Source organism: Leptonychotes weddellii, chromosome 14 (genome assembly GCF_054177405.1).
Source record: "Leptonychotes weddellii isolate Sample4059 chromosome 14, ASM5417740v2, whole genome shotgun sequence".
NCBI lineage: Eukaryota > Metazoa > Chordata > Mammalia > Carnivora > Phocidae > Leptonychotes > Leptonychotes weddellii.
The window spans coordinates 36,600,930-36,624,627 of NC_138382.1; the positions used below are offsets into that span (position 1 = coordinate 36,600,930).

General features: G+C 37.0%; 1 protein-coding gene across 5 annotated transcripts in view; it reads left to right on the forward strand.

The window, feature by feature from the left end:
* DENND4C (DENN domain containing 4C) overlaps positions 1 to 23,698 on the forward strand; it is a 115,235-nt gene that overhangs the window by 57,740 nt on the left and 33,797 nt on the right. For 4 of the 5 annotated variants that reach the window (XM_081803012.1, XM_081803013.1, XM_081803011.1 and 1 more), the window contains 10 exons: positions 760 to 905; positions 2,224 to 2,259; positions 2,340 to 2,470; positions 4,551 to 4,683; positions 7,552 to 7,758; positions 13,642 to 13,770; positions 13,961 to 14,105; positions 14,380 to 14,526; positions 20,042 to 20,158; positions 21,161 to 21,304. In XM_081803012.1, the coding sequence (XP_081659138.1) occupies positions 760 to 905; positions 2,224 to 2,259; positions 2,340 to 2,470; positions 4,551 to 4,683; positions 7,552 to 7,758; positions 13,642 to 13,770; positions 13,961 to 14,105; positions 14,380 to 14,526; positions 20,042 to 20,158; positions 21,161 to 21,304 (1,335 nt within the window). The remainder of the gene's footprint in view (positions 1 to 759; positions 906 to 2,223; positions 2,260 to 2,339; positions 2,471 to 4,550; positions 4,684 to 7,551; positions 7,759 to 13,641; positions 13,771 to 13,960; positions 14,106 to 14,379; positions 14,527 to 20,041; positions 20,159 to 21,160; positions 21,305 to 23,698) is intronic. The other variant, XM_081803014.1, reaches the window with a different exon arrangement.

Consider the following 23,698-nt stretch of genomic DNA (forward strand, 5'->3'; position numbering starts at 1 on the left):
CCCCCCGCCCCATGCCTGGTAGGAGTACTTAAATACAAATCAGACAAGGGTAATGGGCAGAAAGTAATATATATGTAAATTAGATTTGGGAGGCAGAATTGTTTTGAATGCCAACAAGAAAGGGCCAGGGAGGGTGTGACTGTGTAGAAGTTGGTGACTGAGGTGGGATGGACCATAGATCACTGAAATTTAAGGCCTTAAAAACTCGTTAAAGTGTTGGATGGTTTTCGCTTATGGATGTTGAAGAACGATAATGGTAGGAGTTGGAAAGGAGAAGACTTGGAATTACGTGTCCTAGTCTTCAGTGAATGAAGGAGAGAGTGTCCCTGAAGTCAGTAGATGACTACAGTTAGCAGGGGAAAGGGTGGGATAATCAAGATGCTTGAACTGTTGCTGAGCAGAGATTTTTACAAGCCAATACAGGAATTGTCTAGTGGCATTGCAGAGGAAGGACACCCTTCTTACTTAAGACTATGCAGAGTATAAAAGAGAAATTTCTACTTGAGAATTTTAGGGCTAGAGGTTCCTTATAGGAGGTTCAGATTTCAGCGAAAAGGTTAATGGTATAAGTTAAGTTTTTTATGGTTGAATCAGGCAGAAGAAGTGATGGGTTACTAGAATATAGTTACTAAAAGCTTCTATAAATGTGGATATATGTAAAGAGAATATAATATAGATATGTACAGGTTTAAGATAATATTTTATATAACATCTAGTTCTACTTTGTTTTGAATTTAATTGTAATTTTGTTTTCTTCAGGGTTTTTAAAAAGTCGAGATCGTGCCTATACAAAATTCTACACTCATTTATCCAAAACACAGATTTTTATTCGTTTCATTGAAGAATGTAGTTTTGTAAGTGATAAAGATACTGGATTGGCATTTTTTGATGACTGCATAGAAAAGGTAAAAGTTTGTCCTGTATGTAAGTGTTAAAGAAAAACTTTAACAGTTTGGCTGCCTGTATAATCATCGTTATGATTAGTCCAGCTGATCTGAGGGAGACAGTATAGGGGTGTGCGTGTGTGCAAGTGTCTAATTCTAGGCTTAATATAAGAATAATTTTCCTTTGTGATTCTAGTTTCCACCATACATAGCTAATTTTTCTTGAATCTCACTTAGATTTAGTAGTTCATTAAGAAGGGTTTCATTTTATGGGTAATGCAGTCTTGTGTTTTGTTTTTTTTCTTCTATTAGTTTTTCTTTATTCAATTACGCATTTTAAACATTGTATGTTTTTGCAAGATAGTCAATATATGCCATTTTGTTCTTTTGTTTTAATGTCTTTCCAAATACTTTTGCCAAATATATATTTTTTGTTTTAATGAAGCATATTTGGAAATATGTTAAATATCAGAGTTTTACTTACCCATTGTAAGGAAGTTTAAGTTGATTCTTCACAGTGATGACTCAACATTTTTTTACCCTCTTTTTTTAAATTTTTTTAAAAGATTTTATTTATTTGACAGAGAGTGACACAGCGAGAGAGGGAACACAAGCAGGGAGAGTGGGAGAGGGAGAAGCAGACTCCCGGCTGAGCAGGGAGCCCGATGCGGGGCTCGATCCCAGGACCCTGGGATCATGACCTGAGCCGAAGGCAGACGCTTAATGACTGACCCACCCAGGCGCCCCTCCCCTCATTTTTAATAGAGTTTTTTATTTTTGCTGAGTGAATCTTGGGGCTGATTTGTTTAATAAGTAAGCCATAGTATGTAAAATTTGAGATTGTATCTAAAAAAGGTAGAATATTATGACATAATTTTTGTAGTCTCCTTAGAGGACTTGAATGATTTTCTCCCATTCTACCAATGTGATCTAGAACTCCGGGGATAAGATTAAAACTATTCAACGTTTTTGTTACTTATAAAATTGATAGTCTGACATCATCCAGTTAGAGGGAAGCTTAGGTAGTATCAATTTCTAATGCAGGGTTTTAATAACAGTGAGATTTCTGATTTGAGAAGCCAGATTCCCCTCGTGACTGGCCATTTTTTGCTTGGGAAGCATTTATGAAAAACCTATTTAAAATAGATTGTTTCTCTCCTAATAGCCATAAGAAAAATATTATATGTTAACCTGACAGTGTAGGGCCCCCAAAATATATGTGAAGTGTTCCTGTCTGTCCAGTATTAAAAAGGGATAGTTTTTAAAATAAGAATTTAAGATCATCTCTAATAAATTCACAGTAGACATTTTCACCAAGAATTCTTTTCTTTGTTTCTAGTTGTTTCCTGATAAAGGCACAGAGAAAACGGATAAGGTATTTTTTCTTAAGTTTTAAAATTTCAGAACTAGATATTGCCTGTATGCAGATTAATTGGAGAAAATAATTATTTTCAGGTTGATTGTGATTCAGCCGAAGATACCAAATTGATAGAGCTAGATGATTCACAGAAAAGTGAGCACACTGTATTCGTAATGCCACCAGAGCCATCTCCTGATGATGGAAAGGATCTGTCACCAAAGTACAGGTAGCAGGAATTTTTTTAAATTGCTGTTTGCATTCAGCTTTAATAATTTATTTTGATCTTTTGTGATTATTAGTAGATACGTATGTTAGTCATTTGTGAAGGTCATTTTCAAAATTAATTCGGTGAACTAATGAAGATGAATATTATACAAAGATGTTACCAGATATTATAATTTAAAAATTGGACAGCCTTTTTGGAAGGGAAGCCAAATGTTGATCACTGTTCACCTAAACATTTAATCATATTTTAATCTTTAAAAATTTCACTTCTGGAGAAGAATAAGCTTACTTTTGTGCGATTTCTCCTATGTTTGGGGGTTTTGTTGTCAATGTAAAGACTGAAATTCTTACTCATTAGTAAGATACCAGGGAAAACTTAAAAGTAGAACGCCAGGAATCATTTATTAAAATAGGTGATGAGGATTAAGGAGTGCACTTGTCCATGATGAGCACTAGGTGATGTATGGAAGTGTTGAATATATTGTATACCTGAACCTAATACAACACTGTATGTTAACTACACTGGGATTTAAAATAAAATAAAAATAATAAGAAAAATAAACTTGGAGAATAGAATTTGGATGGGAACCTTTTAAGAAATTAAAATGTATTTGATTATTACTTGTTGTTATAATTATGATAATACACAGTTTAACAAACTTAGAAAATCAAACCAAAAAAGAAAAGTAGCACATCATCTAAGTACCAGTATTTAATGTCTGTTAACAACTGTATGTTTATCTTTCCTGTTTTTGTGCATAAATTTGCATTTACTATATTAAAACAAATATGAGTTCATATTGTACATACTCTTTGTAACCTGTGTCTGCCTTTAGTGGTCTGGACATTTTTCCATGCTAACAAATATTGTTGTGCCAAATCATTTTGAATGAACATATTGCATGCATTTATTGTGATTTGTTTAACTAGTCTCTTGTGGATTTTTTTTTTTTCAGTTCTTTGCTATCTATATCCTTGTGTATATACATATAGGTTTTTTTTTTAGGCTGCATTCCTAAAAGAATATCTGAGGCAAAGGGGGTATAAAATAATTATCTTCCAAAAATATGGAATTAATATATTATCTCACCTAGATTGCATAAGAATGAAGAGTATATACTGAAATTTAGTGGCTTAATTAAGTGCTATTTTGATTACATTTTATAGTTTGTTTTTTTTACTTTGGTTTAATCTCTATACACTGGATGGAATCCATGTGTAAGGTAAATCAAATAGGGAAAGGCAATATCTCCCAGAAGAAAATTGGCCAAAGGCAGTAAGTAGGCAGTTTCCAAGAAGAAATCCCAATAATTAATAATATGAAAATATATTAAATTTTTCTAGTATTCAAAGAAATGCAAACCAGAATGGTGAGTCGAAGCATTTTTAATCTTTCGGATTGAAAATAGGTTATGCTACTATATAGAGTGTATATAAGTGTAACCTTTCTTGAAATAATTTGATAGTGACTATAATAATTTTCATGCTCTTGATAAACATTGACCATAGCAAACTCTCTTATTGGGCGTTACCCTAAGACATTAAGCAAAAGTTTCACGAAGATATAAATACACAGATCTTTAATTGCAAAAATTCAGAAATAACCTAATAATGTCCAACAATAAAGAATGGTGAAATTAAGATATATCCCTAAAATAAAAATCTTATGGATTTTTTTTTTTCCTCTTAAATACCACTGCAAGGTACTTTTATGAAGAAAAACAAAATTACAAAGTATACTAAATGTTACTTTTTAATATAAATTATTATTGAACACATGGTTTCTGTTGAAAGTTACTAATTCCTCTATTAAGTAAGATACCAGGATTTTCTGTTTTCCAGGGTTTGGGTGAAAATAACTTAGAGGGTGGGGAGGAAGCCAAAGTTTCCATGCAGGTAGTCTGTGTATCTTGTAACTATGTCATCTTACAGTTTTGAAAAACATTATTTTTCTATATCCAGATTTTGGGGAATAATATTGGGTACTATTTAAGATTTAGAAATATTCACCTAAATTCTGGAATAATATGAAGAGTTAATGAATTTTAAATCAGCAGTTCTATTTTTGCTTTTTATTTTAGTTACAAATACTTTCCAAGACTGGACCTTAAGCTTTTTGACAGACCACAGGAGTTGAAACTTTGTTTTAGTAGACACCCTACTGGGAATAGCATTGCAAACAGTCCAGCCCTCATGGCTAAGAGAACTAAACAGGTCAGATATTCTTTATCTAATACATGTTAATTTAAAATGTAAAATATGTATATGTGATATGCAGCTCATAGTTTAGTATTATCACCCATGGCAACCATTTGAAGATGCTCTATGGTTATTAAGTAAACTAGATGTCTTACAACTCTATTATAATATTGAGGCTGAAGTTTTTGAATGCTTGTGTTTATGTTGTAAGAGCATCCTGGGGAACCAAATACACTTTTTTAAAAACAACTTTATTGAGATACAATTCCTATACCATACAATTCACCCATTTAAAGTATACTCAGTGCTTTTAGTATATTCACAGGGTTGTGCAACCACCACCACAGTCAATTTTAGAACATTTTCATTACCCCAAAAAGAAAGCCTGCACCTCTTACCTGTTAACCCTCCCATCCATCCCCCACAGCCGTAGGCAACCACTAATCTCTTTTCTGTCTCTGTGGTTTCGCCTGTTCTGGGAGTTTCATAATAAATACTCCATAAATGGAATTATACAATAAATGGCCTTTTGTGACTGGCTCCTTTCACACAGCATAATGTTTTTAAGTTCATCCATGTTGCAGCATGTGCCAATACTTCATTTATTTTTATTGCTGAATAATATTCCATTGTATGGATATATACCACATTTTATTTATTCATTCATGTACATGTGAGTGGTTCCTACCTTTTGGCTATTATGCATAGTGCTGTTGTGAACATTTGTGTGCAAGTGTTTGTGTGGATGTGTGTTTTCATTTCTCTTGGGTAAATGCCTAGAAGTAGAACTGCTGTGTCATATGGTATCTCTATGTTTAACCTTTGGAGGAACTGTCAAGACTGTTTTCCAAAATAGGTATACCATTTTAAATTCCTGCCAGCAGTGGATGAAGGTTCCAGTTGTACCATGTCCCTGTCAATTTTTGTTATCTGTCTTTTTGATGATAGTCATCCTTGTGTGTGTGAAGTGGTATCTCTTTGTGATTTCGATTTTCATATCTCTCACAGTTAATGTAAATATACTTTATGCCAAATATTACATTTAAAGGGAGTTAATTTAGGACAAGTTAGACATCTTGCTTTAATATTATGTCTGATTTAGGTATAAAGAGTTGGTCTGTGGTTAGGTGTGTGTTAAAATGAAACATCCTTTTGTACATATATTGTTGATGTATTTGTGGTCTATAAAACATGGAAAATTTCAGAATGAAGTTTTTAGTTCAGGTGTTAACAGTTCGTGTACAGTCCCCCAAAACCTAGAGGTAACCTGAAGTGTTCCTTAATTTCGTATAGTACACGTTTCTCTCAATGTCTGAAGGGAAATTAGCATATATTTATTTGCTGTTACCAGCTTAATAAAAGCCAGTTTTTCTAATGGGAGAATTTGGTTACTAAATCTTTACATCTTACATACACCAGAATTTTTGTCCCCCGGGCTAGCTTAGAAAAACAAGGGACTGCATTTTCAAATATATCTTCTGAGTCTAATGGAAATAGAGCTCATAAGAAAACATAATGGGCCAGGACATTTTTATTTAAAACACATCCCAGCAGAGGGATCTTTAGTGCAAGGTACACCATGGTAGTCTGACATATCTGGAAGGTTCTGTGGTTTCTGGGAGTATATATAGTTTGTTTTTTTTTTTTAAGAGTTATTTATCTGAGAGAGCACGCACGTGCGCACGGGAGGGGCAGAGGGAGAGGGAGAATCTCAAGCAGGTCCTGTGCTGAGCACGGAGCCCGACATGGGGCTTGATTTCACAACCCAGATGACATCATGACCTGAGCCGGGTGCTCAACCACCTGAACCACCCAGGTACGCCAAGGGAGTATATATATAGTTTGATTAAAGCTCAGCAGGTGGTTTTGATACGTACTCTTTTCCACCTAAATGAGAATGAAAATCGGAAGTAGAAAACGTGACTGTCGGTCTGTTGGGTAAGAAAGTCTGTGATCTTTATCAGACTATGTTGCCTACAGTGGCATATGTCTTTTTAAGGAGTCAGTCAGTGAAAGAATTAAAGACTGTGGTGAGGGAGGGTAGAGTGGACATCTTGGCAGGAAATACCTATGGTATCTTAAACATTTTCAGCAGGGAGAAAGGTGGAAAGATGATCACTTTTCAAGAATGCCGTTAAAGGACTGACAAGCTCTAAATGGTTGAAACCCTTTTATTCATCAAGCATATGAGTGCCTTCTATGTGAAGGGTAACTATTTAGCCATCATATTATATAAATACGAATGATCCCCACTTCTTTTTTTTTTAAGGAAGTTTTTTTTTTTTATTTTTTTTATTTTTTTTTTTAAGATTTTATTTATTTATTTGACAGAGAGACAGAGAGATAGGAAACACAAGCAGGGGGAGCGGGAGAGGGAGAAGCAGGCCTCCCGCCGAGCAGGGAGCCTGATGTGGGGCTCGATCCCAGGACCCCGGGATCATGACCTGAGCCGAAGGCAGACGCTTAATGACTGAGCCACCCAGGCGCCCCTGATCACCACTTCTAAGGGATTTCTAGTCTATTAGGAAACATGTGCTTGCCAGTAAAGTTACAGAGCAGGATAAAGTGCTTCTGTAGGTGAATGTTGAGGGCATCACATGGCACTAAGTAGGAAGCCAGTCATGAAAGTAAAACTGTGAAATGCTTAATTTAGAGTCAAATTTTACATTACATTCCTCTCTTTTCCTTCTCACTTTTATCCCCACCCTAATGGATTTTAATAAATACCATACTGTTTTTTTCCTTAATTTTCTTTTTGTAAGTAATCTCTACTCCCAGTGTGGGGCTTGAACTCTCGAACCAGAGATCAAGAGTTGCATGCTCTACCAACTGAGCTAGCCAAGTGTCCCAAATACCATAATGTTTTATTTATTCTCTTTCTAGGAGATAAAAACAGCTCATAAGTTGGCGAAGAGATGTTACACAAATCCACCACAATGGGCCAAGTGTCTCTTCAGTCATTGTTACAGCTTATGGTTTATTTGTCTCCCAGCCTATGTTAGAGTTTCTCACCCTAAGGTCAGAGCACTTCAGCAGGCATATGATGTACTCATTAAGATGAGGAAAACAGATGTGGATCCACTAGATGAGGCAAGTATAACAAATTACCATTACTAGGATAAATTTTATTTTTGTATTTTTAAGGGAATTTAGGTCTCAGTTGCTTTAAAGTGTTCTCAAGTATTTTCATTAAGCAGGAAAGGTTAAATATTACTCTATTCCATGGAGCTAATACGGTTTGTTTTTAAATATATTTATTTAAAAATTACTGCTTTGGAATGAAGCAGAGACTGCCTTAGGTCACATAGTTTGCACTTGATAAATAGAAAATAATATTGAGTTCATTTTATTCTTTTTATTTATTTTTTAAGAGAGGGAGAGAGTGGGGAGGGGCAGACAGAGAGGGAGAGAGAGAATGTTAAGCAGGCTCCACACCCAGCTCCATCTCACAACTGTAAGATTGTGACCTGAGCTGAAATCAGGAGTTGGATGCTTAACCAACTGAACCGCGCCGGTGCCCCTACTTCATTTTATTCTTAGTATAACTTTATTATGAAGCAAATGGGGAATAGGCTATTAGTAAGTGGCTCTCCACTTAGGCCCTTTGTTCTAGGGTGAGTTATATAACCTGCCTGTGTCTCAGATTATGTATCTGAAAATGTAGATCCAGACTTCTCAACCTTGGCACTATTGGCATTTTGGCCCACATAATTATTTATTGTGGGCCTGTCCTGTACATTGTAGTATGTTTAGCAGCATCTCTGGCTTCTGTACACTAGATGCCAGTAGCAATCCCCCTTCTACATGGCATTCAGAAATGTCTACACACATTGCCCCACTGATGTAGATAATTATAGTTGGTACCATCTTTATAAGGTTAACTTGAGGATTAAATCAGTTAATGTACAGTGTGCTAGAATAGTACCTGGCTATGCTAAAGATGTTACAGTCACTCTCCCTTAAGCTTGAGAGCCATCCTAAGAGATCTGTAGTGATACTATCCAGTTAATGGTTGAGGAAACTGAATCACTTATTTAGCCTTTTTCTTGGCTAGTTTTCCCTCTTAAAAATAACTGTTGGTGTTAAAATAACTATAAATGATCTTTAGAATCAGATTAGAATTTAAAATGAAATTGAAATAAAAACTGAGTAATGGGTATCTGAGGGGAAAGAACACAGGGATAGAAGAGAAATGGGTTTGAAGAGGGGTGCATTATAGGCTTCAGCAATAATTATATATTTTTTTCTTACAAAAGATCTTAAATGAATATAGCATGTATAATATGAAGATTTGATAATGCTTGTGGGTATACTAAAACTGATTTTCTCTAAGTATTAACTGTATGTTATAAAAGCTTTAAAAATAAAAATAAAATTATAAAACAAGTACTAAAATATCCATTCTCATATTTGATTACATTTTTTCTCTCATCCAGTGTTTATAAAACTATTTGGAAATTAAAAATACTTGATCAGAATCAGTGTTTCATACCTTATGCATTTTAGTGTTTTAAAAAATTAGTTCTAATACAGTTTTCTATCTGAGATGTGTTTTAAGATGTGTTTTAACTTGTGAAAGGCATAAAATATTTTTAAAGTGCTTTAAAGTATGCTCTGTGAAGGTATTTTTAAAGTGTTTGAAAGTATGCTGTATGAATTATGTTACCATACTCTAAATTCAAAGCACAATACTTGATTAAGTTTGTTTGATAAGTTATAAGTTCATAGTACATATCATAAATCCTGAGAAGTATTTTCCTCTCTAGGTATTAAAGTTCAGGGGTAGTCTTTGGTACAAGGAATTACATTCTCTCATTTCTAACATACAGCAGTTATGACTAGTAAGCTAAAAAATTTTTTTAGACTATTTCCCCAGTAAACACTGTGATAGGAAGCTTAAATTTGGAGCTTAATTTGTTGTATTCCTACTTCTAACAAGTTATTTTGACAGATTTTTAGTCTCCTGAAGTCATTACATCTCCACAACTGGAAGATAGAAATGTTTATTTTAAAACTTAAGAATGCATTATTTTCTAAGTGTATTTTGTGCATTTTATCTGTTTATTGATTATATAGAGAGTAGCATATTAAAGTTTTCACAGTATTTTCATGTACATTCTTTCCTTTGGTATTTCCAGCAAGTCTGTGAGGCAGTTTATATATTAGCTACATTTTACAAAGAAAATAATTTGAAACTTAGATGAAATGACACACACGTAAGACTGCCTAATAAGTAAGTGGTCTTGATTTTTAGGTCTGTTTCATTAGAACCTACTGTCTCATTCATATGCTTAATGTTCTAATTTGACAGCTCTTTGTTCTGCATGTTATGTAAAAGGTGTAATAACCTAGATTTTAAAATAAAACTCTTCAAAGACCCAGAAATAGCATATGCCACATAGACTGAAGTTAAAATGCATAATGCATTTTGTTTTTAATACTGCTTAACTGAATTTTTAATAAAAATGAAATATTTGTGTCAAACTTATTCCTACATTTTTTTATCAGTCTGTTCTTATGATATTGTTGTACATTGCTGAGTAACAAACCACCGCAGAACTTAGTGGCTTACGACAACAATTTTATTAAATCTGGACTTTATTTGCTGAGAACCCAGGAAGGATTCTGGGTGATTTTTCTGCTCCACATTGCATTAACTGGAATCAGTTGGTCATAATCGTTGCTAGCTGATCTGGTCTGGTTGGCCCAAGATAGCTTAACTCCAATGCCAACCAGGTACCTTGGCAAGGGGGAGCGTAATGCTGGGCTCAGGTGGGCCCCTCTTCCTCCATGTAGGCTCGGGACCTCTCTCTCTGGTACTTGGGCTTTGTCCATGATAGCTTAGGGCTTTGTTTCAAGGGAGAGGAAGTGGAAACTGGCAGTTTCTTAAGGCTTAAGCCAGGAAACTAGTACAGTGTCTCTTTAGTCAAATTCTATTGGTAATGCAGTCTCAGACGCCCTTCTCTCTCAGTTCAGGGGGAGGGACATAGACCCAGTGGAAGGAGTAGCAAAGCGTGAGTGGACATCCTTTATCTACCACAGATATCCAAAAGATATGTTGCAGGCAACAAAATACTGCAATTGAAAAATTACATCTTTGGCATTATTACTATTTCTTTAGTTTGGCGACTGGCCCTTATACAGGTAAAACTGGGAGGTTGGGGAGCACTTTGCAGACTTCAGAATAAATTCGTTGCCTAGAATGCTTTTAGAAAATTCAGATTAATCTCAATTTGACATAGAAAGTGAGTTACTTCTTTATGGCCCACAGAATCTTAAGGGGTGATAGGATTTGAAGATACTGTAGTACAACTTGAACCTAAAGCTGAGATCCTCTGTAGCAAGTCTGTAACATACGAGATCTTCCCTATGCTTGAATGGAGTCTAATGTTCCTAGGAAGTGTGTTTCTGGCTGAGCTCAGTTCCTACCTCTCTAGAGCTTTTTTGGAATTGTACAGACTGTTTACTCCCTCTTTGATGTGACAACTCTTCAGATATTTGAAGAACCCTCATGTGCCACATTCTCTTTCATCCCTTCACACATCTTAGCTGGTTCCTTCAGTTGTCCCTGATTCATGTAGTCACTTACAGAGTTGCTCTCAGTTTCTGACCTCCTGTTTCTAAATTACATTCTCCATTTCTGGCTTCCAAGTATTCATCTTTATGATCCTCGGCCTTTTCATGTCTCTTTTTCTATTTCATTTCTTCTGTTCTCTTGACTAAAATATCCTTTCTGAAATCTTTTTACTTTCCCCTTTAGTTGAGAGCAACTTGGCTTTACAATACCTTTTTGTTGGGTGCCTGGGTGGCTCAGTTGGTTAAGCCACTGCCTTCGGCTCAGGTCATGATCCTGGAGTCCCGGGATCAAGTCCCACATCGGACTCCCTGCTCAGGGGGGAGTCTGCTTCTCCCTCTGACCCTCCCCCTTCTCATGCTCTCTCTCTCTATCTCATTCTCTCTCTCAGATAAATAAATAAAATCTTAAAAAAAAAAATACCTTTTTGTTAACCAACTCTGTTATAAACAGAGCACATTTTACAAGACCCAAGAAGAGTATCTTCTGTCTGTGTATTTCCTTATTCTCAGACTAAGCTGTAAGCAAGTCTGTGGCCGTACCGTCACTGCTCCTGCTAGCTGGCTCACCTCTTTGCTGGGAGCCCGTGAGATACCCATTTATTCTCCATGATTTCTACTATAGTCTTCTAATGTGTGAGATTCTAACTCCATCTTCTAACTTCACTTGTCCTCTTGTGATCAAATCTAGCCCTCCTCAGTAAACACATATTCTCAGAAAAGCCTTTGCTAATAATAATATTTTAAAGTTTCTTTTTTTTCCCATAACTATTTTTTAAATTTTTATTTATTTTTTTAAATTTTATTTTACTATCTTATGTTAATCACCATACAATACATCATTAGTTTTTGATGTGGTGATCCACGATTCATTGCTTTCTTATAACACACAGTGCTCCATGCAGTACATGCCCTCCTTAATACCCATCACCGGGCTAACCCATCCCCCCACACCCTTCCCTCTAAAACCCTCAGTTTGTTTCTCAGAATCCATAGTCTCTCATGGTTTGTCTCTTCCTCTGATATCCCTTTCATTTTTTCCCTCCCTTTTCCTGATGTCCTCCATGCTATTCCTTACGTTCCACAAATAAGTGAAACCATATGATAATTGACTTTCTCTGCTTGACTTATTTCAGTTAGCATAGTCTCCTCCAGTCCCATCCATGTTGATGTAAAAGTTGGGTATTCATCCTTTCTGATGGCCAAGTAATATTCCATTGTATATATAGACCACAACTTCTTTATCCATTCATCTGTTGAAGGGCATCTCGGCTCTTTCCACAGTTTGGCTATTGTGGACATTGCTGCTATGAACATTGGGGTACATATGGCCTTTCTTTTCACTACATCTGTGTCTTTGGGGTAAATACCCAGGAGTGCAATTGCTGGGTCATAGGATAGCTCTGTATTTAATTTTTTGAGGCACCTCCACTCTGTTTTCCAAAGTGGCTGTACCAACTTGCATTCCCACCAACAGTGTAAGAGGAACCCCTTTCCCCATAACCTCTCCAACATTTGTTGTTTCTTGCCCTGTCCATTTTTGCCATTCTAACTGGGTGTAAGGTGGTATCTCAATGTGGTTTATCCTCTGATATCTGCCTGTGGAATCACGGCTCCCTGCTTCATACCTCGAAACCAACCGCCCGCGATACTCTGTTTGTAGAGATCCAGATCTATCTTCTTACATCTCAGGCTGATTTTGTGGATGTTCAGAGTGGTCTGGTAGATAGCCAGCTCAATTCCGGGGACCAGTTGGAATAGGGTCCCCTACTCCTCTGCCATCTTTTCTCCCCTCTTTTTTTTTTTTTTTTAAGATTTTTTATTTATTTGAGAGAGAGAGCGAGCACAAGCAGGGGGAGGGGCAGAGGGAGAGAGAGAAGCAGGCTCCCTGCTGAGCAGGGAGCCTGACTTGGGGCTTGATCCCAGGACTCCGTAAGCCGAAGAAGACGCTTAGCCGAATGAGCCACTCAGGCGCCCCTAAAGTTTCTTCTCATACTTTTCTAAGACATGGGTTTACAAAATCTTTGTTACATAGGCATCCTGGAGATGTTGTCTTTAATTCCTTTGGCACAGAATATAGAACATGATTTGGGAGAGAGTTATTTTAATCATATTAGATTTAAAAAATGAATTCCTTCTCAAATTACGGGGAATAATAGTCATTCTCTTTGTGTAAACTTAGTTGCTGAAACAAATGGCACACATGCACATAGGTCTTACGTGATATAGTTAAGGATGGTATTTTCATTAATGAAGAGGTTTTTAAAATAATGTACCAAGACTCAGAACAAAGGATAAAATAGTGCTTAATGACTTTGAGTAGAAGAACTGAATAATTAAAAAATTTCTACAGGTCATAGACTAATTAACTACTCCTGCTTTGATGTTATTTTTTGTTAGGTGTGCTATCGAGTAGTCATGCAGCTCTGTGGACTTTGGGGTCATCCTGTTTTGGCAGTGAGAGTCTTATTTGAAATGAAAACTGCTAAGATAAAGCCAAATGCTATTACTTATGGTTATTATAATAAGGTAAGTGGGATTGACATTGGACAACCTATGTTGCTTATTAAGATTGACATATTTTTGTACCTTTTATTATTCATGAAACTTCTTTTAGAGTTTTGAGCTGTAGTTATGTATGTATTGTGTATATATGTATTTCTTTAAAAAATCAAGTATTGCTTGTAATCATTATTTTTAACCATTATTTTACCGGTAGGTAGTTTTGGAGAGCCCGTGGCCTAGCAGTACCCGCAGTGGTATCTTCTTATGGACGAAGGTACGGAATGTGGTACGTGGCTTGGCACAGTTTAGGCAGCCGCTTAAAAAGACCGTGCAAAAGTCACAGGTCTCCTCAATATCAGGTAATACATGTGGTTGGAAAGATACCCTCTTGCTGAACCATAAGCTTTATATAGGCATGCGAGTGTTTAATTGTATGAAGTAGAAAACATAAATGAAATTCTGGTTGATATTTTCATATACAACTAAAGATAGAGATTACATTAGTCCCAGATTATTTTCCCCCCACAGATTTAGAAATGTTCTGCAACTATAAATGAATTGTGAGGCATTCGTGTTTAGTTTCAGAGATGATCAGTGCATGAGTTACTGACCTGCTGTTGTCCTTACCTTTAGCTCCTCAGAATGCCACAGGTGGCAGTGATGGGGATGTGCTGAGCCACGGTAGCATGGGTAGTTCTAATGATGCTAACAATGGGGAGCACACAGTCTTCGTCAGAGATTCAGTCAGGCTTGATTCCACTGATAATCACTTTAGCACAGGTACTAAAATCTGGATTTTACTAACCCTTCACTTACTCTCTTGTTAAGTCTTTCCCTTTTTAAAAAGCTTTTACCTTCCTTTTTCTTAAGAGTTTGTGCAATGAGTACTTTATATAAATAAGAAATTACAGAAGAAATTACACCTCCGGTTGCAGATCCCTTCTTTTTATTTCCTAAAATATATAAAATTAACTCTAGAGTGCTGTGCAAAAGGCTCTAGCGTGGTGCTCCTTTGTATTTGGTTCATCATTAATTTGTGAAAGTATATGAAATAACTGTAGGAATGATAAACTGAGGAACTTGAATGTAGTGATACAACTTGCAGATCTTTTTTTCATTAAGTGGAAAATAGTAAAAAAAATTGAGATTATGAATATTAAAGCGGGAAGAAAATAAGTCACATACCATGACAAAGAGTATTCTCTTTGCATAGTCATTATTTTAAGTGACACTTTTTTAAAATCTGAGGAACTTCGGAAGCGACTTTTACATACAAAGCTACGGGCTTACCCTCTGTCCTCTGAAGTTAGAAATACGCATAATTCGAGTAGCACATTGAGCAAATATATGTGTGTTGCACATCCTTCTTTTTGTGTTGTTTTTCTTTTTTTGTTGTTGTTGTTATTGTTAATATCTCAAGCTTTTCTTTAAAAAGAATCCTAAGTCTAATTCCTGTGTTTCATCTGATGAACTTGTCTCAATGACTGAAGTTTCCTTTTTTCTGCTCTTTGTTGCTCTGCTTTTTGCTCTGTGCTGTTTCTTGGTGCTGCATTTGTCCTTGGCTGTCATGGTGTGGGGTGCAGACAGACTTGTATGACGTGAAGCTATGGATACACGTGTGCATTAATTCTACCCTTGAATGTTAACCACTTCAGGTAATTTCCCATTTATTAGGTTAAATTTTGCTGACATGCAAGGGTGGGGGAGAGACCTTTTGTTGTGTTTAAAGTATTGTTGTAGGTGGAAAACAGTTTCAGTTTTCTTGACTTTTTCTTCTTCAGATAAGTGTAATCATATATGTACCACTGAAAATATCCAGCTAACATTTCACTATCATTTTGCAAAGCATATTTGTTATCTTATTTGAAAATACACTGTGCGTTGCTATAATTCTTCCTTTGGGGTTTGTTTGTAGCATCATTGTATCCAATAGTTTTATGGGGATTAAAGATTTCAGTGTTCCAGCTGTTGAGATGGTTTTGCTTGCTAAAACTGATCTGCTAAGTTTAAAAATTACCCCATAATTACAGAACCATGTATAAATCATTGAAAGTCAACATAGAGCTATAAGTTACAATCCTGTTTGTAAATTAACTTTCTTTCAGCAGTAGGAATTTTTATATGACTTTGATTGTAAAGTTGCCTTATTTTATTTCTTCCTGTATTTGTTCCTAAAACTTGTAAGAAGAAATGGATTTCATTTATGAAAAAAGAATAATTTTGTGATATGAAACCATTTCACCAGAATAATTATAATTTTTAAAATAGTAATAGATAAATCCTGTCCTTACTCTTCTAAGCTTATCTCCTTTAATGAAAAAAACAGTCTCCTAGTAATTCTGGGTAATTGGCATAAAGATTCCAGTAGTTGGGGAAGGAACTTCAGATCCCTTTTCCATACATATCTTTAAAGTTACATTTCAAATGGCTGAAGCCCCAGTGCTGAATTTACAGTGATTATGGGTCTTGTAGAGTTTCTGGTGACGTCATTTGATACTTTTGGAGACTTCCAACCCAGGTGCTTAGGTTGCTGTTTCGTTTTTTTTTTTTTTTTAAGATTTTATTTATTTGATAGAGAGAGACAGCGAGAGAGGGAACACAAGCAGGGGGAGTGGGAGAGGGGAAGCAGGCTTCCCGCTGAGCAGGGAGCCCGATGCGGGACTCGATCCCAGGACCCTGGAACCATGACCTGAGCCGAAGGCAGACGCTTAACGACTGAGCCACCCAGGCGCCCCTAGGTTGCTGTTTCTTTAAGGATTCTCTTGTAGAATCTTTCCACTTGGTTGGTACCTGATACGGGGTCACTTAGCTTGTTGGGGGGCATGCCTTGGTTTAATCAGTCAGCTTAGTCCCCAGACTTTGTGTCCATTTCATGGCAGCATCATGCCTTACCAGACTTTCTGAGGGGGCAATTAAAAACTGGCAAATTAATCATTCTAAAGAGGGGTATGTAAAGAAGTTTAGTTTTTTTCTTATATTGCAAACCCAAAGTTTGAGTGGCAGTATAACACGCAGCAGAAGGGAGAAGGCACTACAGTTAACTCTTGAACAACATGGGTTTGAATGGCCCAGGTCCACTTCCACGCCATGTTTTTTCAATAAATACAGTACTGTAAATGTATTTCCTCTTCCTTATGATTTTCGTTTTCCCCCGTTTTAAAAAAAAATTTAAATTTGAGTATGGTCTATACGTGATGTTACATTGGTGTCAGGTCTATAGCATAGTGATTCAACTTCTCTATGCCTTATGCTGTGCTCACCACAGTGTAGCGACCATCTGTCACCATACAACACTACTACAATACTTGATGATTTTTTTTTTTTTAAGATTTTATTTATTTGACAGAGAGAGACACAGCGAGAGAGGGAACACAAGCAGGGGGAGCGGGAGAGGGAGAAGCAGGCTTCCCGCCGAGCAGGGAGCCCGACGCGGGGCTCGATCCCAGGACCCTGGGATCATGACCTGAGCCGAAGGCAGACGCTTAACGACTGAGCCACCCAGGCACCCCACTTGATGATTTTTTAATAACATTTTCTTTTCTCTAGCTTCCTTTACTGTAAGAATACAGTCTATAATATATAGAATACAAGGTATGTGTTAATCGACTGTTTGTTATCGGTAAGGCTGCCAGTCAACAGTAGACTATTAGTTCAGTTTTGGGGAGTGAAGAGTTATGCCTGGATTTTCGATTGTGCGGGGTGGGAGGACCAGTGTTCGAGGGTCAACCGTGTGTTCCTGTTTCATTTTTCATAGACATCCTCTGTAAGGATTCTCTAGGAACTTAGTTTCAGGTAGGCCTCGTTTAGTCCTCAGTCTTGTTTCTGTTTTAAATGATAGAACTCGAAAGTCAAATAGACTTGTTTAAAACTTTATTTTGAAATTATTTCAAACTTATGAAAATGGTGCAAGTATAGTACAGAGAACACTTGAATAATGTCTATCTAGATTCACTCTTTTAGTTTGCCACATTTGCTTTATCGTTTTGTTTCTGTACACACATATACACATTATTTTTCTGAATCGTGTGACAGCAGGTTGCATACATCTTGCCCTTTTACCTTTTAATACTTCAGTGGTATTTTTCTCTGATAAAACCATAGTTAACCAAATTCAGGAAAATATGGATATACTACTTTAATCTGTAGTCTACACTCCAGTTTTGTCAGTTGCTATAATGTCCTTTGTGGGACTCCAGCTCCCTCTCCTTTGGTCTCCTTTAACCTGGCACAGTTCCTTACCCTTTCTTTGTCTTTCATGACCACAGCCTTTTTGAAGATTCATTCCAGTTATTTTGTGGAATGTTCCTTAGTTTGAGTTTGTCTGATGTTTGCTTGTTTTCTTGTGATTAGATTGAGTGTACATCGATGGCTCTACTACAAAAGTGACTGTCACACCCCCACAACAGTGTCTGTCTGCCTCTCATTGCTGGTACTAATTTTGATCACCTGGTCTTAGTATTTGGCTTCTCCTCATTATCATTACCGCCCCTACTGTGAGGAGACTCTGAGACTATGCAGTAATACCCTCTTTCTTATCCCACTTTCTCTTTTAAATTTAGCATCCATTGATGATTCTTGCCTTAACCAGTCTTTACGATAAAGTAGTGATATTGGGGCGCCTGGGTGGCTCAGTTGGTTAAGCGTCTGACTCTGATTTCTGCTCATGTCCTGATCTCAGGGTTGTGAGATTAAGTCCTGTGTTGGGCTCTGTGCTCAGCATGGAGTCTGCTTGAGATTCTCCCTCTCCTTCTGCCCCTCCCCCTGTACTCGCACTCTCTATCTCTCAAATAAATAAATCTTAAAAAAAAAAAAAAGTGATTTTGCCAACTCTATCCTCCATCCACATTTATAGGATGGTATTCTATGTTTTTTGGTTTAATCATTTTACTAAGACATACCCTGATTATTGTTTTTCAACACTTCCTTTTAGTACAACAAATGTTCCTGGCTCATTCTTGTAGCTTTCCTCCCTGAGATCTGAAATCAGCCATTTCTTCAAGGATCCCAGGTTCCTTTCAATGGACAGTAGATTCTAGAAGCCAAGATCTGGGCTCTCGGTATGCTTATGCTACAGGGTATTACTGCTTCTAGAATTTTTCAGCAGAGCTGGAAAATATGTATATATGAGGGGGAAAAAAAAGAAATATGTATGTTTTAGAAATACCTCCATTTTTTTTAAGCTTTATTTATTTATTTGAGGGTGGGGAGGGGCAGAGGGAGAGGGAGAGAGAATCTCAAGCAGACTCCCTGATGAGTGTGGAGCTCAACACAGGGCTTGATCTCATGACCTGAGATCATGACCTGAGCCAAAACCAAGAGTCAGACGCTTAACCAACTGAGCCACCCAGGTGCCCCACCCAGGTGCCCTAGAAATATTTCCATTTTCAAATCAACCCTACAGGTTTTTCTTTGTCTTCCTTCATTTTATTTTTTAAAAATCTCTCTTCTTCCACAGTAAGTATCTTGGCTCCCAATATCCATCATTATGTTTACTCATTTGCTCAGTCCTGCAGTATATATAAAATAATTTCAGAATTGCTACATCTGTTACTCTGGGAGAAACAAGCTTTTTAAGGAGTTCAGGATTTGTCTATTACGACCCCCCCACCCCCCGCCCAGGCTTATAATGTGTTGAAAAGTTTCTTGGATTAGACCTCTCCCCCTCTCCCTGTTCCCCCATCCTTTCAATATGGTTATTCATGTGAAATGCAGTTGGTCCCATTTGTTTCTTTTTGCATTCAGTTTTAGTCACGACCCTCCTCCCAGTTTTGTTGATTTAATTTTTTTGAATGTGTAGAAATTGATGTATTTCCAAAAATAAAAGCAATACAATAAGCCATATTTAGAAAAATTTCCTCTCTCTTTATCCCTTCCATCCTATTTCCCCCCACCCCTTGTAGTTAACCAGTTTTATTGTTTTATTTTTTCATTTCTTTTTGCAAAAGTAAACAGATATATGCTTGTTTTATTTCCTCCTCTTTCTTTCACAAAAGGTAGCATTCTATAGATATACTCCAAAGGAAACTTTTCAGAACATCTTGTCCAAATCTATTAATTTGCGGATGCGGAAACTAAGGTTCAGTACTCCAAAGTTTTTAGTCTTTGATGTTCCCGTTGTTACTGTTCTTCGCTTCTTGTCATTTGTTTACCATGTTCCGTGTGCTTTGTGAGCTTTCTTGTCTTCCTTTTCTGTAAGCTTAATTGTATAAATCAATGGAATTTTCTTCTGACATTTATAGCTAGACTATGAATATATGAAAACATTCACCTGTAAGCCTGCGTTCTTTTTCAACAGGTGGTCAGTCTGACCAAGGCTATGGATCTAAGGATGAACTTATAAAGGATGATGCAGACATTCATGTGCCTGAAGAACAAGCAGCAAGAGAAGTGATAACTAAAGTGCAAACAGAAGGTTAAGTACTGGTATTTACTTGCTTTACTTAGAAAAATACTGTATTAATTCTTTTTAAGTTTATAATTTTTAAATAATCTCTACGCCAAACATGGGGCTCGAACTCACGGCCCCAAGATCAAGAGTTGAATGCTCTTCCGGATGAGCCAGGCGCCCCTGTACTGATTAAGTCTGATTTGGTAATTCTGATGATAATTTCTAGAAAGAAATGTAAGGTCTGGGCTTATAAGATACTATGTAGTGTGGTATATAGAGAGAATGAGTAGTTTCTGAATTTTAGAAGGTAAGAGATCTTTAGAGACAAGAGGTCAGCCCTCAATTTTGTAGGACACTGCAATCCACTGAGGTATTCATTTGCTAAAAGCAAAGAGCCATTTTGTGATGGAACCAGGACTAAACTTTGAGTCATCAAACTTGTGTTCCAGTGCTTGTTTTATTTTAAAATGCTCTTTCACTAGAAGTCCTTCATATATCTAAGTAGGTATTTTTCATTGGTAGATTAGATATAGTGTCTCTGGTTTTCCTGTGGGTTTGTTTTTTTTTTAATGGGACTCATTGAGGTAGATATGATTTATAGTAATCATTTTATGGAAATGTGGAGGAATATTCTGGCTTTATGGTAATAAGATGTTCTTCCTATCCTTTTACACAAAAGTACACTTTTCTTTAATGATGTCACTTAATTTATGCTCCAGAGTTAGCAGAAGCAAGCCTCTCTCCTACTTTATAAGTGATGGGAGTATAACTGGAGGCCAAAATCTTTAATTTATTCTCAGGAATGCTCAAGTCAGGATTATTGATGCTAAAATAAAGCATTTATTTCCGTCAATACTGGCAACATTTATGGCATAAAGTAAATGAGACACAATAAATTAGTAATAAAATAGTGATGTGTTCACTCCCACTTGGGGAAAAAATATTTTAAAAAGTACAAAAATCAATATATGGTTTCTGTTCAATTTTAGTAAAAGTAGGAATAACATCCAAATATTTTTTCCTCAGAGGTGTGTGATGTCTCTGCTGTTGTGGCAAAACCACAGCCTAGTGCCGAGCCCCAGAGTCCTACTGAGCCCCCCGCATGGGGCAGCAGTATTGTGAAAGTTCCATCTGGCGTGTTTGACCTTGGTGGCAGGAGGAGCAGCACAGGTGAGTCTTCACATACTGATGGCTAAATGGTTAAAATTGTTTGTTTGTATTTATTTATTTAAAGATTTTATTTATTTTTCGGCAGAGAGAGGGAACACAAGCAGGGGGCGTGGGAGAGGGAGAAGCAGGCTCCCACTTGATGACTGAGCCACCCAGGCGCCCAAGTTAAAATAGTTTTTTGGGTTTTTTTTAAAGAGTTTATTTATTTATTTGACAGAGAGAGAGACAGCGAGAGAGGGAACACAAGCAGGGGGAGCGGGAGAGGGAAAAGCAGGCTTCCCGCCGAGCAGGGAGCCCCATGTGGGACTCGATCCCAGGACCCTGGGATCATGACCTGAGCCAAAGGCAGACGCTTAACGAGCCACCCAGGCACCCCCAAGTTAAAATAGTTTTTAATGACATTAAATTGATGACTTAACTGTGATGAACAGGCTAAAGAGCCAGAAGTTTGAATCCTATACGTGGGTTAAGAAGTTATTTAAGGGCGCCTAGGTGGCTCAGTGGGTTAAGTGTCTGCCTTTGGCTCAGGTCATGATCTCAGGGTCCTGGGATGGAGCCCCACATCAGTCTCCCTGCTCCGCAGGGAGCCTACTTCTCCCTCTGACCCTCCCCCCTCTCGTGTGTGCTCTTTCTCACTCTCTCTCTCTCTGAAATAAACAAATAAAATCTTAAAAAAAAAAAGAAGTTGTTATTTAACATATTTAGTGTTTCAAAGGAGGGGTATTTATTGTGCTTGATTGTTCCTGGGAATACCTTTGCTTGTTGTAGTGCCTCTTCTCAGTTTGGTCCATCTTTCTCAGGGTAGATAATGAGAGAGGGCCTCCCATACTCATAAAGGACAGAGAGGCACTGATGTTACTGAATTCCAGGGGGGCTTTTGTGTGGCAATGGAAAGGCAGTGGAAGGAAAAGATTCATACCACTATGCTGTACTGCAGAAAAATACCAGTGCGTCTTTAATTTGGCCAGTTTTTATAGGCACCCTGAGCCACTTATTTGTGATTAAATATTTGTAATGAATAACTCTTTTGTGTGTCACTCCCTTGAATTTGAGTTTACTCCTTTCAGTTGTGTTTTAGGCCTCCCAAGTACCCTTCAGACATGCATCTAAGTTTGTGATTTCAAAGGATAGAGATTGGCCTGTGTCTTTTGCCCTTTTTTAGTAGTTGCTATAATTCACTTCTCTAAAGTCAACTGTCTTAAGTGTATCTGTGGTATGACTATAGAAATTAATTTGCTCAGCTTCTTAAATCCATGTAGGAATACTCCTTATTCCAAAATTCTCTCCTTCTTTTAAAATTTACTGATACCAAATTCAATTTGTTTGTTTGTTTTGGGGAGCAGGTAGTATTCAAGAGGTGGATGAAAAGGTTTTTGGAAAAATAATTGATATATATGTTCTGTATCCTATTTTCCCAACCTGTTGCTAGCCCATTTAAAAAAGAAAAAGGAGGAGGGCAGAGTTTTCTTCATCAAAGGTTTATAATCTTCTCAGAATATTGACATGGACAAGATCTGGGGTCTGGTGTGTTTCCTTCCCTCTTTACTCATTCTGTGTCCATGTTATGTCTTGATGTGGGAAGATTTATTCTAATAAGAAAGGAAGAGGTAGTAATGGGGCTTTTGCCAATATATCAAAGGGTCAAATTTGTTTTAAAATTGAAAAAAATGTGCCACTAAATTCCTGGAAATACTCTGAGAACCAGTAAATTTGCTAAGATCTGTTTCTCAAATACTGGTAAAAGTTTGCAAAAGCAGGCACAAATTTTGCAGTTGTAAAATAGGCTAATTTAATTCTCCTAAAAGCTGTGAAATAACTCTAAGTGCTTATTCTGTTTAATTGGTGTGATTATGATTATTATTTGGTACCAATTTGGAAGCTTAAAAAGAACCTTGAAATTAATTTGGAAGATAAAAAGAAGACTTTATTAAAGACAGCTTTTCCCTCAAATCTCCTAGGTCATTATGCCTTTTAAAAAACAAATGAGAATCCTAAATAGGAATGGGTAGACTTCAGTTCTGATAATGATTCAAATAGGAGATAGCTTTTGGTCTTGGAATGGGAAAAAATTGCATAGTAGCAAGGAATAAAAGACTACTTGTGATGAGCACTGGGTGTTGTCTGTAAGTGATGAATCACTAAATTCTATTCCTGAAACTAATATTACACTGTATGTTAACTAACTGGAATTTTTTTTTTTTTTAAAGATTTTATTTATTTATTTGACAGAGAGAGACACAGCGAGAGAGGGAACACAAGCAGAGGGAGTGGGAGAGGGAGAAGCAGGCTTCCCGCAGAGCAGGGAGCCCGATGTGGGACTCGATCCCAGGACCCTGGGATCATGACCTGAGCCGAAGGCAGTCGCTTAACCAACTGAGCCACCCAGGCGCCCAA